This window comes from Salmo trutta, chromosome 34, assembly GCF_901001165.1.
Source record: "Salmo trutta chromosome 34, fSalTru1.1, whole genome shotgun sequence".
Lineage (NCBI taxonomy): Eukaryota > Metazoa > Chordata > Actinopteri > Salmoniformes > Salmonidae > Salmo > Salmo trutta.
Window position 1 is genome coordinate 30,511,775 of NC_042990.1, and position 15,219 is coordinate 30,526,993.

Genomic DNA, 15,219 nt, shown 5'->3' on the forward strand with positions numbered 1-15,219 from the left:
AGACGAGAGAAAAGAAATGGGGCCTGTGGTTTGGGGGGTTAAACGGCAGAACATGCTAGCACATTAATATCCATCTGATCTCTGGATAACTAGAAAGGAACGCCTCTGTTTGTAATAGACCCTGGAGCGAAAAACAATATCTCTTCTACCCCGACCACTCCTGCCTCCTTTCATCCCTCTCCAGCGCAAAAAACGTAGGAGGCCCGTGCCAAGCGATTGGAGATTGACTCCTCTCTCTCTTTCATTCTTTCATTTAATTATTTATCTCGTTCATTTTGTTTTTTCTTCCCCTCCTGATGAAAAGACATGGCACATCCCCAGGACACACTCATACTGACTGACACAAGGGAGCCTGGGAGGTGCCATTTTGGTTTTCCTTTCTTTCATTTTTTGATATCATTTCCTGCAGCACACATTTTCCCAACAGCGTCACTCACTTACCCAAATTGACCCCTTTCCTGAGATGTGTGTGTGTCAAAGAACAAGAGAGGCACGCCGGGTTAGGCTTTGCATACTGTATTATCAGTTCATATCTATAGGGTGGATTTAATGGTCCATTCCTCACCCTGAAAGTAGTCTATGGACCAGGAGAAACAGTCACCCTGAATAAACTGAAAACAACTAAGTGATTCGGTTTGACATTTTCCCTTTTATTTTTACATTGCCCCTGTCACTTTTATAGATTTTTAGCTAGCGGGGGCTAAAGTTAACTGAAGTTTGTAGTGGCTGTTTAAAAGAAAACAAAACCATACAGTTCCCCCTGGCCCAGAGACTACTTTCAGGGTGAGGAACCAACTATTAAGTTGTAAAATGTTGAACTTGTCCTTTAAAAGGGGCAATCTGCAGTTGCTACATTCATTTTTGGACTTGAAGAATACAAGTTATACTCCATCAGAACCCAAAATATAAAACTTGTTTAACAAAGTAAATGTAAACAAACACTAAAGAGCCTCAAAACATGGTTAAAACTTTCATTTGGATGGTCAGTCCTTGCATCCATATCTTTGTCTATGAATTTGAGAGTGGTTACATTTCTCCAGCACCATCCCTCAGCTTTTTACCGAAACAGTGGGGAAAATGCCTTATGGTTGTTCCAACTGCTGATTGCCACTTTAACTGTGTGGACTATTTTAACTTCTCTTCAATACTCAGTTTATCACTGCCAAAAACAGAGCATACAAATTTACAACCACATAAAGTGTATCTATGGTTGCTGTCAACTCCTCTCACAGCCTCCGATGCCATTGACGATACACACACACACACACACACACACACACACACACACACACACACACACACACACACACACACACACACACACACACACACACACATCATTACGCTATAGAAACCCATGTTGACAACAGAGTCAAGCTTTCAGACTACAATATGGAAGCACACCACTTGTAAAGAAAGAATGACTCCAGTAATCGTTGTAGCTGTACTGTAGTAATGTTACATCTACACCAGGACACTTAGGCATGAACATACATGAATAATAGTAGTGGAATAAAAGTGTCCTTTAAAATCCATTATCTCACAACTTCTACAACCCATTTCTACAGAAATATTAGCACTGTATGTGGTCTGCTAAAACATCTGCTAAATGGGGTACATTGGTCTGCAGTGTGGGAGTGGGTGGCTGTCCATGTGTCTGTGATTCTGTGTGATTCTGTGTGTGAGCCTGTGATAGTGTGTGAGTCTATAACTCAGTGTGCGTGTGTGTATATGAGGTAGACTCTGGGCGTAGGAAACAGAGTCAAGCAGCACATGCGACTGGAGGATCCACGTGGGTGGTTGAACACATGTGGCCTGCTGGATTAGGAAGTGGTAGGCCACATCTTTTTATTATGGAGATGTCTCTGTAATCCCCCTCTCTCTCTTGGGAGTGGGGAGGCCCTCTAACTTTCCTCCCCGGCCCTCAGTTACCTCCCCATCCCTCCCTCAAACACGCGCACACGCACACGCACCTCCAAACTCGCCCTGGAGTCTATAATAATTAGCATCAGGACCAACCCGAAGGTATTTTCTGTACCAAAACCTCAGAGTCATTTTAGTCACCAGTGAGCGAACATGTTCCGTAATATCATGTTCTGCCCAAGTAGGCCGAAGCCCAGGAACCCCTGAAGAACTCCCTGCTTTCATTAAATATCACTTCACTACATATTTTGTATCTCTGGTGTCGTTGTCATCGTTGCAGCGGTGGAGTGGTGCGTCCTCCTAGTCTTAGGCCAGCATCCCAAATGGAACCCTATTCCCTTCATAGTGCTCTACTTTTGGCCAGAGCACTATGGGAGCCCTGGTCAAATGTAGTGCACTATTTAGGGAATAGGGTACCATTTGGGACACAGATGGCAGTAGCTCTACCCACATGCAGTTGTATCAGGCTGCCAGTTAAAACATGAATCAACTGGAGGGAAATATTTAAACCTTTTGTCAGATATTGGCAGGATACATTCAAAGAAAAAGTGCTGTGAAAACGTTTTTATTTTGGCTCTGTTGAGACCCAAAACACAATTCTAAATCAGACTGTTGTTAAATATATAGACATATACATCACACGAATCCAGTATCTGTATCCCGTGGGGAACAGTTCTAGGTCATATCAACCTAGATCAGACACTTTGTGAATCCAGGCCCTGTACCCAACAGATTTATAGACCTGTACCTGGGACTGATTTTACCTGGCAGTGGAAGACATACTCAGGTGTGTTCTTGTTAAACTTCATGTTCCAGACCAGAGCTACACCGTCAGGCTCATGAGGAGCATCCTCATTGTTGTTGTAGGATGCCACCAACAGCTCTGAGTACTGGGGAGGAAGAGGAAGGGGAGGAAAAAGAGAGGGGACAAGATCAAATAAAATGGAGAGATAGAGGAGCGGAAGGAAAGACGGAAAATTAAAGGAGGATCAGGGGAGGAGGAAGAGGGTGGAGAGGAGGAAGAGGATGGAGAGGAGGAGGAGGATGGAGAGGAGGAAGAGGATGGAGAGGAGGAAGAGGATGGAGAGGAGGAAGAGGATGGAGAGGAGGAAGAGGGTGGAGAGGAGGAAGAGGGTGGAGAGGAGGAAGAGGATGGAGAGGAGAAAGAGGATGGAGAAGAAGTTAAAATACAACGATTGTCGAGTCAGTGATGACACACACAGACACATGCACCCTCTGTCCAAAACACACACACGGGTACTTGCGGTGTAGGGTGAAGTTACACCTAAATGCTGTTCTTGGGTCAGTTTAGCATTTTCCCCACTATTGATAAGGTTAGGATTGGGGAGGGGAAGTTGATCCTAGAACTGTACATAGGGGAAACTTCACCCCAAAGCAGTCCTTACCTGAGGGGACCAGTCCAGACAGGTGATGACTCGATGTTTGGACCAGTGATCGTCATAGAACAACCTACTGAGGGACAGACTGGACCCACCTTGTAAGTCCCTGTGGCCAATAGAAACAGGGGTCAGAGGTCACTGGGTGATGTCATTGTAAATTTAGGTCAAATGGGGTTCTGAGAGGATGATGACATCATGCGGAGGGCATGTGTTTGAAGAACAATGAGGAGTCACGTCCTGATTGACACCAAAGGCATTACTCCATGAGGCCATTATCAGCCCCATAGGCATGCATACACACACCATGTTCCTTCTACAGACCTCACAACAGATAGACACACACATGCACGCACGCACACACACTCACCAAATACCCTTCACCTGAAACACACACGCACATTCTTACCCCTCCTTGTCATCCAGGTCTTGTCCGCTGTAGTCGAAGAAGATGTCTGATTCCTGGGCCAGGGCTCTCTCCATCACCCTGATGCTGCAGTCAAAGAAACTGAGGAACTCCTCTGATTTCAGGATCTGCTGCTTCTCTTCCTCTGTCAGCTCCGTGCAGGGGTAGCCTGACACACACACAGACATACAAGTACGCACGAGTACACACACACACACACACACACACAGGAAGAGGTCAAAATAGGTAAACAACAATATGCAGAGACACACACAACCCATACACAGCCATCTGTGGTAGCCTGAGTCACAAATAAATAAACACACAACACTCACACTCTTAGAAATATAACTATACACTTGTCATGCCAAACACCCACCCATTCCCAAACTACTACCCTGAACTGGCACTAAATACACTACAGTGAGTGTATACCCAAATAAACATGATTCAAACTCCACACACACAAAGACAACGGTCTGGTTGCAAATATATTCTGTCGATACACTACATTTTTTAACAATTACAATAGTTCTAGATCATTGCACCAAATCACTGAAGTCACTTGCATCAAGGAGAGAGTAAAGTCTTCGATACAACAAACTACCTCATACATCATAGTAGTAAACTACCAGCTGCAAAATAATTTACTTGGTAAATAAGAATAAACAAAGTCCTCTGAGGTCCTCCTCCTCCCCTCCTCCTCTTCCCCTCCTCCCCTGTAATAACGGCGGGCCCAGTGAGATGCTGGTTGTGATGTCCCTCTGCATGATGTCATTTTGTCTATCCCTATGCAGTCCCCATTACAGGGCTGACTCTTTGATCTCAGACCACTTGATTCTCTGTGTTCTGTTTCTGACAACTCATCAGGACGACAAAGGGGTGATCAAAGTCAGGGTACACTGGAACCCTGGGCGTGTGTAAGGGTGTGAGTGTACCTATATCTCTGTGTGTTTAAACAGGGCCAGCCCCTGGCCTCAACAAAGACGCATTCTACCCTCCTTTAGTGAAGTTATTTACTCCTTGCACCAGCCTTGCCTCACAAAGAATGCCCTCTCCGCACCCCTCTCCGTCCCCCTCTCCGCACCCCTCTCCGTCCCCCTCTCCGTCCCCCTCTCCGTCTCCTCCGTTGTCTTTGAAGTCCGACAGAGGGGTCAAGTGACAAGTTTTTAATCAGGTCTGACCCTCAGTGCCACGGGCCGATAAGCTGGACCTCGGCCACAGAGATTGGCATCCGATACGCCAGTGGGTGTCACACGCGAGTGACCGCTCACTCACGCTTCAACGGCTTTGTTTAGTGACAGTTTGACTGGAGATGTGGGAGATGAAAAGGCTAGTGCTGGGCTGAGGCCGTCTCCCAAATTACACCCTATTACCTTTATAGTTCACTATTGTTGACCAGGGTCCATTGGTCTCTGGTCAAAAGCCATGCACTATGTAGGAAATAGGGTGCCATTTAGGATGCAAGCATTCCCTTCAGCTTAAACTAGGATTGCCTTCAGCATTCCTTCATCTTTCCACGTCTTCACTGTAAATGATTTAATTACACCCAATCCCCCTCTTCTTACCCTCTTTCGTCTCCATGCTGTCCTCCTCCTCATGCTGGTCAGAATCTGGACCAGGCTTCAGCTCTGTGATCTCTTCATCCTCCTCTTCCTCCTCTGCAAAGAGAGAGAGAGACAGAAAAAAAGAGAGGGTGTAGGAGGGGGAAGAGAGAGAGGGAGATAGAGAGCGGTGGGAGATAGCAAGAGAGGAGACAGTGATGGGGTAGAGAGGGAGAGAGAGATAAAGAGAGAGAGAGAGAGAAAAGGAGAGAGCATTGGGAGATACAGGGGGAGAGTCAAAGCCATGTCATGTTAATCAGCAACTGTTCCAAGCAACCCAAACTACAACCCCCCCTCCTCTACACCTCCACCCTCCCAACACACCAAACCGGTTGCAGAATTTGTATACTACTACAGTACAGGTCAATTACGTTGATGACTAGTAACATGACCAACCCCACTCCCTCTCAACATGATGACTAGTAACATGACCAACCCCACTCCATCTCAACATGATGACTAGTAACATGACCGACCCCATTCCATCTCAACATGACCAACCCCACTCCCTCTCAACATGATGACTAGTAACATGACCAACCCCACTCCATCTCAACATGATGACTAGTAACATGACCAACCCCATTCTGTCTCAACATGATGACTAGTAACATGACCAACCCCATTCTGTCTCAACATGATGACTAGTAACATGACCAACCCCACTCCCTCTCAACATGATGACTAGTAACATGACCAACCCCACTCCCTCTCAACATGATGACTAGTAACATGACCAACCCCACTCCCTCTCAACATGATGACTAGTAACATGACCAACCCCACTCCCTCTCAACATGATGACTAGTAACATGACCAACCCCACTCCATCTCAACATGATGACTAGTAACATGACCAACCCCACTCCATCTCAACATGATGACTAGTAACATGACCGACCCCACTCCCTCTCAACATGACCAACCCCACTCCCTCTCAACATGATGACTAGTAACATGACCAACCCACTCCATCTCAACATGACTAGTAACATGACCGACCCCACTCCCTCTCAACATGATGACTAGTAACATGACCGACCCCACTCCATCTCAACATGACCAACACCACTCCCTCTCAACATGATGACTAGTAACATGACCAACCCCACTCCATCTCAACATGATGACTAGTAACATGACCAACCCCATTCTGTCTCAACATGATGACTAGTAACACGACCAACCCCACTCCCTCTCAACATGATGACTAGTAACATGACCAACCCCACTCCCTCTCAACATGATGACTAGTAACATGACCAACCCCACTCCATCTCAACATGATGACTAGTAACATGACCAACCCCACTCCATCTCAACATGATGACTAGTAACATGACCGACCCCACTCCCTCTCAACATGACCAACCCCACTCCCTCTCAACATGATGACTAGTAACATGACCAACCCACTCCCTCTCAACATGACTAGTAACATGACCAACCCCACTCCCTCTCAACATGATGACAAGTAACATGACCGACCCCACTCCCTCTCAACATGACCGACCCCACTCCCTCTCAACATGATGACTAGTAACATGACTAACCCCACTCCCTCTCAACATGACCGACCCCACTCCCTCTCAACATGATGACTAGTAACATGACCAACCCCACTCCCTCTCAACATGACCGACCCCACTCCATCTCAACATGATGATTAGTAACATGACCAACCCCACTCCCTCTCAACATGACCGACCCCACTCCCTCTCAACATGATGACTAGTAACATGACCAACCCCACTCCTCTCAACATGATGACTAGTAACATGACCAACCCCACTCCCTCTCAACATGATGACTAGTAACATGACCAACCCCACTCCCTCTCAACATGATGACTAGTAACATGACCGACCCCACTCCCTCTCAACATGACTAGTAACATGACCAACCCACTCCATCTCAACATGACTAGTAACATGACCGACCCCACTCCATCTCAACATGATGACTAGTAACATGACCAACCCCACTCCCTCTCAACATGATGAATAGTAACATGACCAACCCCACTCCCTCTCAACATGATGACTAGTAACATGACCAACCCCACTCCCTCTCAACATGATGACTAGTAACATGACCAACCCCACTCCCTCTCAACATGATGAATAGTAACATGACCAACCCCACTCCCTCTCAACATGATGACTAGTAACATGACCAACCCCACTCCCTCTCAACATGATGACTAGTAACATGACCAACCCCACTCCCTCTCAACATGACCAGTAACATGACCAACCCCACTTCCTCTCAACATGATGACTAGTAACATGACCAACCCCACTCCCTCTCAACATGATGACTAGTAACATGACCGACCCCACTCCCTCTCAACATGACCAACCCCACTCCCTCTCAACATGACTAGTAACATGACCGACCCCACTCCCTCTCAACATGACCAACCCCACTCCCTCTCAACATGACTAGTAACATGACCAACCCCACTCCATCTCAACATGATGACTAGTAACATGACCAACCCCACTCCCTCTCAACATGATGACTAGTAACATGACCAACCCCACCCCCTCTCAACATGACTAGTATCATGACCAACCCCACTCCCTCTCAACATGACTAGTATCATGACCAACCCCACTCCCTCTCAACATGATGACTAGTAACATGACCAACCCCACTCCCTCTCAACATGACCAACCCCACTCCCTCTCAACATGATGACTAGTAACATGACCAACCCCACTCCCTCTCAACATGATGACTAGTAACATGACCAACCCCACTCCCTCTCAACATGATGACTAGTAACATGACCAACCCCACTCCCTCTCAACATGATGACTAGTAACATGACCAACCCCATTCGCTCTCAACATGATGACTAGTAACATGACCAACCCCACTCCCTCTCAACATGACTAGTAACATGACCAACCCCACTCCCTCTCAACATGACCAACCCCACTCCCTCTCAACATGATGACTAGTAACATGACCAACCCCACTCCCTCTCAACATGACTAGTAACATGACCAACCCCACTCCATCTCAACATGATGACTAGTAACATGACCAACCCCACTCCCTCTCAACATGACTAGTAACATGACCAACCCCACTCCCTCTCAACATGACTAGTAACATGACCAACCCCACTCCCTCTCAACATGACCAACCCCACTCCCAACCTCAACACTCCCAACCTCAACATGATGACTAGTAACATGACCAACCCCACTCCATCTCAACATGATGACTAGTAACATGACCAACCCCACTCCATCTCAACCCCACTCCCTCTCAACATGATGACTAGTAACATGACCAACCCCACTCCCTCTCAACATGATGACTAGTAACATGACCAACCCCACTCCATCTCAACACGATGACTAGTAACATGACCAACCCCACTCCCTCTCAACATGATGACTAGTAACATGACCAACCCCACTCCCTCTCAACATGACTAGTAACATGATTAACATCATTCTATCTCAACATGATGACTAGTAACATGACCAACCCCACTCCCTCTCAACATGACCACTAGTAACATGACCAACCCCACTCCCTCTCAACATGATGACTAGTAACATGACCGACCCCACTTCCTCTCAACATGATGACTAGTGACATGACCAATGCCACTCCCTCTCAACATGATGACTAGTAACATGACCAACCCCACTCCCTCTCAACATGATGACTAGTAACATGACCAACCCCACTCCCTCTCAACATGATGACTAGTAACATGACCAACCCCACTCCCTCTCAACATGATGACTAGTAACATGACCAACCCCACTCCCTCTCAACATGACTAGTAACATGACCGACCCCACTCCCTCTCAACATGATGACTAGTAACATGACCAACCCCACTCCCTCTCAACATGATGACTAGTAACATGACCAACCCCACTCCCTCTCAACATGACCAACCCCTCTCCCTCTCAACATGATGACTAGTAACATGACCAACCCCACTCCCTCTCAACATGACTAGTAACATGACCAACCCCACTCCCTCTCAACATGACTAGTAACATGACCAACCCCACTCCCTCCCAACATGATGACTAGTAACATGACCAACCCCACTCCCTCTCAACATGATGACTAGTAACATGACCAACCCCACTCCCTCTCAACATGACCAACCCCACTCCCTCTCAACATGATGACTAGTAACATGACCAACCCCACTCCCTCTCAACATGACTAGTAACATGACCAACCCCACTCCATCTCAACATGATGACTAGTAAGATGACCAACCCCACTCCCTCTCCACATGACTAGTAACATGACCAACCCCACTCCCTCTCAACATGACTAGTAACATGACCAACCCCACTCCATCTCAACCCCAATCCCTCTCAACATGATGACTAGTAACATGACCAACCCCACTCCCTCTCAACATGATGACTAGTAACATGACCAACCCCACTCCATCTCAACATGATGACTAGTAACATGACCAACCCCACTCCCTCTCAACATGATGACTAGTAACATGACCAACCCCACTCCATCTCAACATGATGACTAGTAACATGACCAACCCCACTCCATCTCAACATGATGACTAGTAACATGACCAACCCCATTCTGTCTCAACATGATGACTAGTAACATGACCAACCCCACTCCCTCTCAACATGATGACTAGTAACATGACCAACCCCACTCCCTCTCAACATGATGACTAGTAACATGACCAACCCCACTCCCTCTCAACATGATGACTAGTAACATGACCAACCCCACTCCCTCTCAACATGATGACTAGTAACATGACCAACCCCACTCCATCTCAACATGATGACTAGTAACATGACCAACCCCACTCCATCTCAACATGATGACTAGTAACATGACCGACCCCACTCCCTCTCAACATGACCAACTCCACTCCCTCTCAACATGATGACTAGTAACATGACCAACCCACTCCATCTCAACATGACTAGTAACATGACCGACCCCACTCCCTCTCAACATGATGACTAGTAACATGACCGACCCCACTCCATCTCAACATGACCAACACCACTCCCTCTCAACATGATGACTAGTAACATGACCAACCCCACTCCATCTCAACATGATGACTAGTAACATGACCAACCCCATTCTGTCTCAACATGATGACTAGTAACACGACCAACCCCACTCCCTCTCAACATGATGACTAGTAACATGACCAACCCCACTCCCTCTCAACATGATGACTAGTAACATGACCAACCCCACTCCATCTCAACATGATGACTAGTAACATGACCAACCCCACTCCATCTCAACATGATGACTAGTAACATGACCGACCCCACCTCCTCTCAACATGACCAACCCCACTCCCTCTCAACATGATGACTAGTAACATGACCAACCCACTCCCTCTCAACATGACTAGTAACATGACCAACCCCACTCCCTCTCAACATGATGACAAGTAACATGACCGACCCCACTCCCTCTCAACATGACCGACCCCCACTCCCTCTCAACATGATGACTAGTAACATGACCAACCCCCCCTCCCTCTCAACATGACCGACCCCACTCCCTCTCAACATGATGACTAGTAACATGACCAACCCCACTCCCTCTCAACATGACCGACCCCACTCCATCTCAACATGATGACTAGTAACATGACCAACCCCACTCCCTCTCAACATGACCGACCCCACTCCCTCTCAACATGATGACTAGTAACATGACCAACCCCACTCCTCTCAACATGATGACTAGTAACATGACCAACCCCACTCCCTCTCAACATGATGACTAGTAACATGACCAACCCCACTCCCTCTCAACATGATGACTAGTAACATGACCGACCCCACTCCCTCTCAACATGACTAGTAACATGACCAACCCACTCCATCTCAACATGACTAGTAACATGACCGACCCCACTCCATCTCAACATGATGACTAGTAACATGACCAACCCCACTCCCTCTCAACATGATGAATAGTAACATGACCAACCCCACTCCCTCTCAACATGATGACTAGTAACATGACCAACCCCACTCCCTCTCAACATGATGACTAGTAACATGACCAACCCCACTCCCTCTCAACATGATGACTAGTAACATGACCAACCCCACTCCCTCTCAACATGATGACTAGTAACATGACCAACCCCACTCCCTCTCAACATGATGACTAGTAACATGACCAACCCCACTCCCTCTCAACATGACCAGTAACATGACCAACCCCACTTCCTCTCAACATGATGACTAGTAACATGACCAACCCCACTCCCTCTCACATGATGACTAGTAACATGACCGACCCCACTCCCTCTCAACATGACCAACCCCACTCCCTCTCAACATGACTAGTAACATGACCGACCCCACTCCCTCTCAACATGACCAACCCCACTCCCTCTCAACATGACTAGTAACATGACCAAACCCACTCCATCTCAACATGATGACTAGTAACATGACCAACCCCACTCCCTCTCAACATGATGACTAGTAACATGACCAACCCCACCCCCTCTCAACATGACTAGTATCATGACCAACCCCACTCCCTCTCAACATGACTAGTATCATGACCAACCCCCACTCCCTCTCAACATGATGACTAGTAACATGACCAACCCCACTCCCTCTCAACATGACCAACCCCACTCCCTCTCAACATGATGACTAGTAACATGACCAACCCCACTCCCTCTCAACATGATGACTAGTAACATGACCAACCCCACTCCCTCTCAACATGATGACTAGTAACATGACCAACCCCACTCCCCTCTCAACATGATGACTAGTAACATGACCAACCCCATTCGCTCTCAACATGATGACTAGTAACATGACCAACCCCACTCCCTCTCAACATGACTAGTAACATGACCAACCCCACTCCCTCTCAACATGACCAACCCCACCTCCCTCTCAACATGATGACTAGTAACATGACCAACCCCACTCCCTCTCACATGACTAGTAACATGACCAACCCCACTCCATCTCAACATGATGACTAGTAACATGACCAACCCACTCCCTCTCAACATGACTAGTACCATGACCAACCCCACTCCCTCTCAACATGACCAACCCCACTCCCTCTCAACATGATGACTAGTAACATGACCAACCCCACTCCATCTCAACATGATGACTAGTAACATGACCAACCCCACTCCATCTCAACCCCACTTCCTCTCAACATGATGACTAGTGACATGACCAATGCCACTCCCTCTCAACATGATGACTAGTAACATGACCAACCCCACTCCCTCTCAACATGATGACTAGTAACATGACCAACCCCACTCCCTCTCAACATGATGACTAGTAACATGACCAACCCCCACTCCCTCTCAACATGATGACTAGTAACATGACCAACCCACTCCCTCTCAACATGATAGTAACATGACCGACCCCACTCCCTCTCAACATGATGACTAGTAACATGACCAACCCCCACTCCCTCTCAACATGATGACTAGTAACATGACCAACCCCACTCCCTCTCAACATGACCAACCCCACTCCCTCTCAACATGATGACTAGTAACATGACCAACCCCACTCCCTCTCAACATGACTAGTAACATGACCAACCCCACTCCCTCTCAACATGACTAGTAACATGACCAACCCCACTCCCTCCCAACATGATGACTAGTAACATGACCAACCCCACTCCCTCTCAACATGATGACTAGTAACATGACCAACCCCACTCCCTCTCAACATGGACCAACCCCACTCCCTCTCAACATGATGACTAGTAACATGACACAACCCCACTCCCTCTCAACATGACTAGTAACATGACCAACCCCACTCCATCTCAACATGATGACTAGTAAGATGACCAACCCCACTCCCTCTCAACATGACTAGTAACATGACCAACCCCACTCCCTCTCAACATGACTAGTAACATGACCAACCCCACTCCATCTCAACCCCACTCCCTCTCAACATGATGACTAGTAACATGACCAACCCCACTCCCTCTCAACATGATGACTAGTAACATGACCAACCCCACTCCATCTCAACATGATGACTAGTAACATGACCAACCCCACTCCCTCTCAACATGATGACTAGTAACATGACCAACCCCACTCCCTCTCAACATGACTAGTAACATGATTAACATCATTCTATCTCAACATGATGACTAGTAACATGACCAACCCCACTCCCTCTCAACATGACCACTAGTAACATGACCAACCCCACTCCCTCTCAACATGATGACTAGTAACATGACCGACCCCACTCCCTCTCAACATGATGACTAGTGACATGACCAATGCCACTCCCTCTCAACATGATGACTAGTAACATGACCAACCCCACTCCCTCTCAACATGATGACTAGTAACATGACCCAACCCACTCCCTCTCAACATGATGACTAGTAACATGACCACCCCACTCCCTCTCAACATGATGACTAGTAACATGACCAACCCCACTCCCTCTCAACATGATGACTAGTAACATGACCAACCCCACTCCCTCTCAACATGACCAACCCCACTCCCTCTCAACATGATGACTAGTAACATGACCAACCCCACTCCCTCTCAACATGATGACTAGTAACATGACCAACCCCACTCCCTCTCAACATGATGACTAGTAACATGACCACCCCACTCCCTCTCAACATGATGACTAGTAACATGACCAACCCCACTCCCTCTCAACATGAACGAACCCCACTCCTCTCCCTCTCAACATGATGACTAGTAACATGACCAACCCCACTCCCTCTCAACATGATGACTAGTAACATGACCAACCCCACTCCCTCTCACATGATGACTAGTAACATGACCAACCCCACTCCTCTCAACATGATGACTAGTAACATGACCAACCCCACTCCCTCTCAACATGACTAGTAACACGACCAACCCCACTCCCTCTCAACATGATGACTAGTAACATGACCAACCCAACTCCCTCTCAACATGATGACTAGTAACATGACCGACCCCACTCCCTCTCAACATGACCAACCCCACTCCCTCTCAACATGATGACTAGTAACATGACCGACCCCACTCCCTCTCAACATGACCAACCCCACTCCCTCTCAACATGATGACTAGTAACATGACCAACCCCACTCCCTCTCAACATGACCAACCCCACTCCCTCTCAACATAATAACTAGTAACATGACCAACCCCACTCCCTCTCAACATGATGACTAGTAACATGACCGACCCCACTCCTCTCAACATGACCACCCCACTCCCTCTCAACATGATGACTAGTAACATGACCACCCCACTCCTTCTCAACATGACTAGAAATGACCACCCCAATCCCTCTCTACAGATGCTAGTACATGACCAACCCCACTCCCTCTCAACATGATGACTAGTAACATGACCAACCCCACTCCCTCTCAACATGATGACTAGTAACATGACCAACCCCACTCCCTCTCAACATGATGACTAGTAACATGACCAACCCCACTCCCTCTCAACATGATGACTAGTAACATGACAAACCCCACTCCATCTCAACAAAATGACCGACCCCACTCCATCTCAACATGATGACTAGTAACATGACCAACCCCACTCCCTCTCAACATGACTAGTAACATGATTAACATCATTCTATCTCAACATGATGACTAGTAACATGACCAACCCCACTCCCTCTCAACATGACCAACCCCACTCCCTCTCAACATGACTAGTAACATGACCAACCCCACTCCATCTCAACATGATGACTACTAACATGACCAACCCCACTCCCTCTCACATGATGACTATAACATGACCAACCCCACCAACCCCCTCAACATGACTATCATGACCAACCCCACTCCCTCTCAACATGATGACTAGTAA

At 47.3% G+C, this 15,219-nt stretch overlaps 1 protein-coding gene across 4 annotated transcripts in view; it reads right to left on the minus strand.

Moving 5' to 3' along the window:
* dync1i1a (dynein cytoplasmic 1 intermediate chain 1a) overlaps nucleotides 1-15,219 on the minus strand; it is a 163,026-nt gene that overhangs the window by 62,563 nt on the left and 85,244 nt on the right. For all 4 annotated transcript variants that reach the window (XM_029732591.1, XM_029732589.1, XM_029732590.1 and 1 more), the window contains 4 exons: nucleotides 5,295-5,387; nucleotides 3,730-3,895; nucleotides 3,330-3,429; nucleotides 2,688-2,813 (listed from right to left, as the gene is read on the minus strand). In XM_029732591.1, coding sequence (XP_029588451.1) covers nucleotides 2,688-2,813; nucleotides 3,330-3,429; nucleotides 3,730-3,895; nucleotides 5,295-5,387 — 485 coding nt within the window. The remainder of the gene's footprint in view (nucleotides 1-2,687; nucleotides 2,814-3,329; nucleotides 3,430-3,729; nucleotides 3,896-5,294; nucleotides 5,388-15,219) is intronic.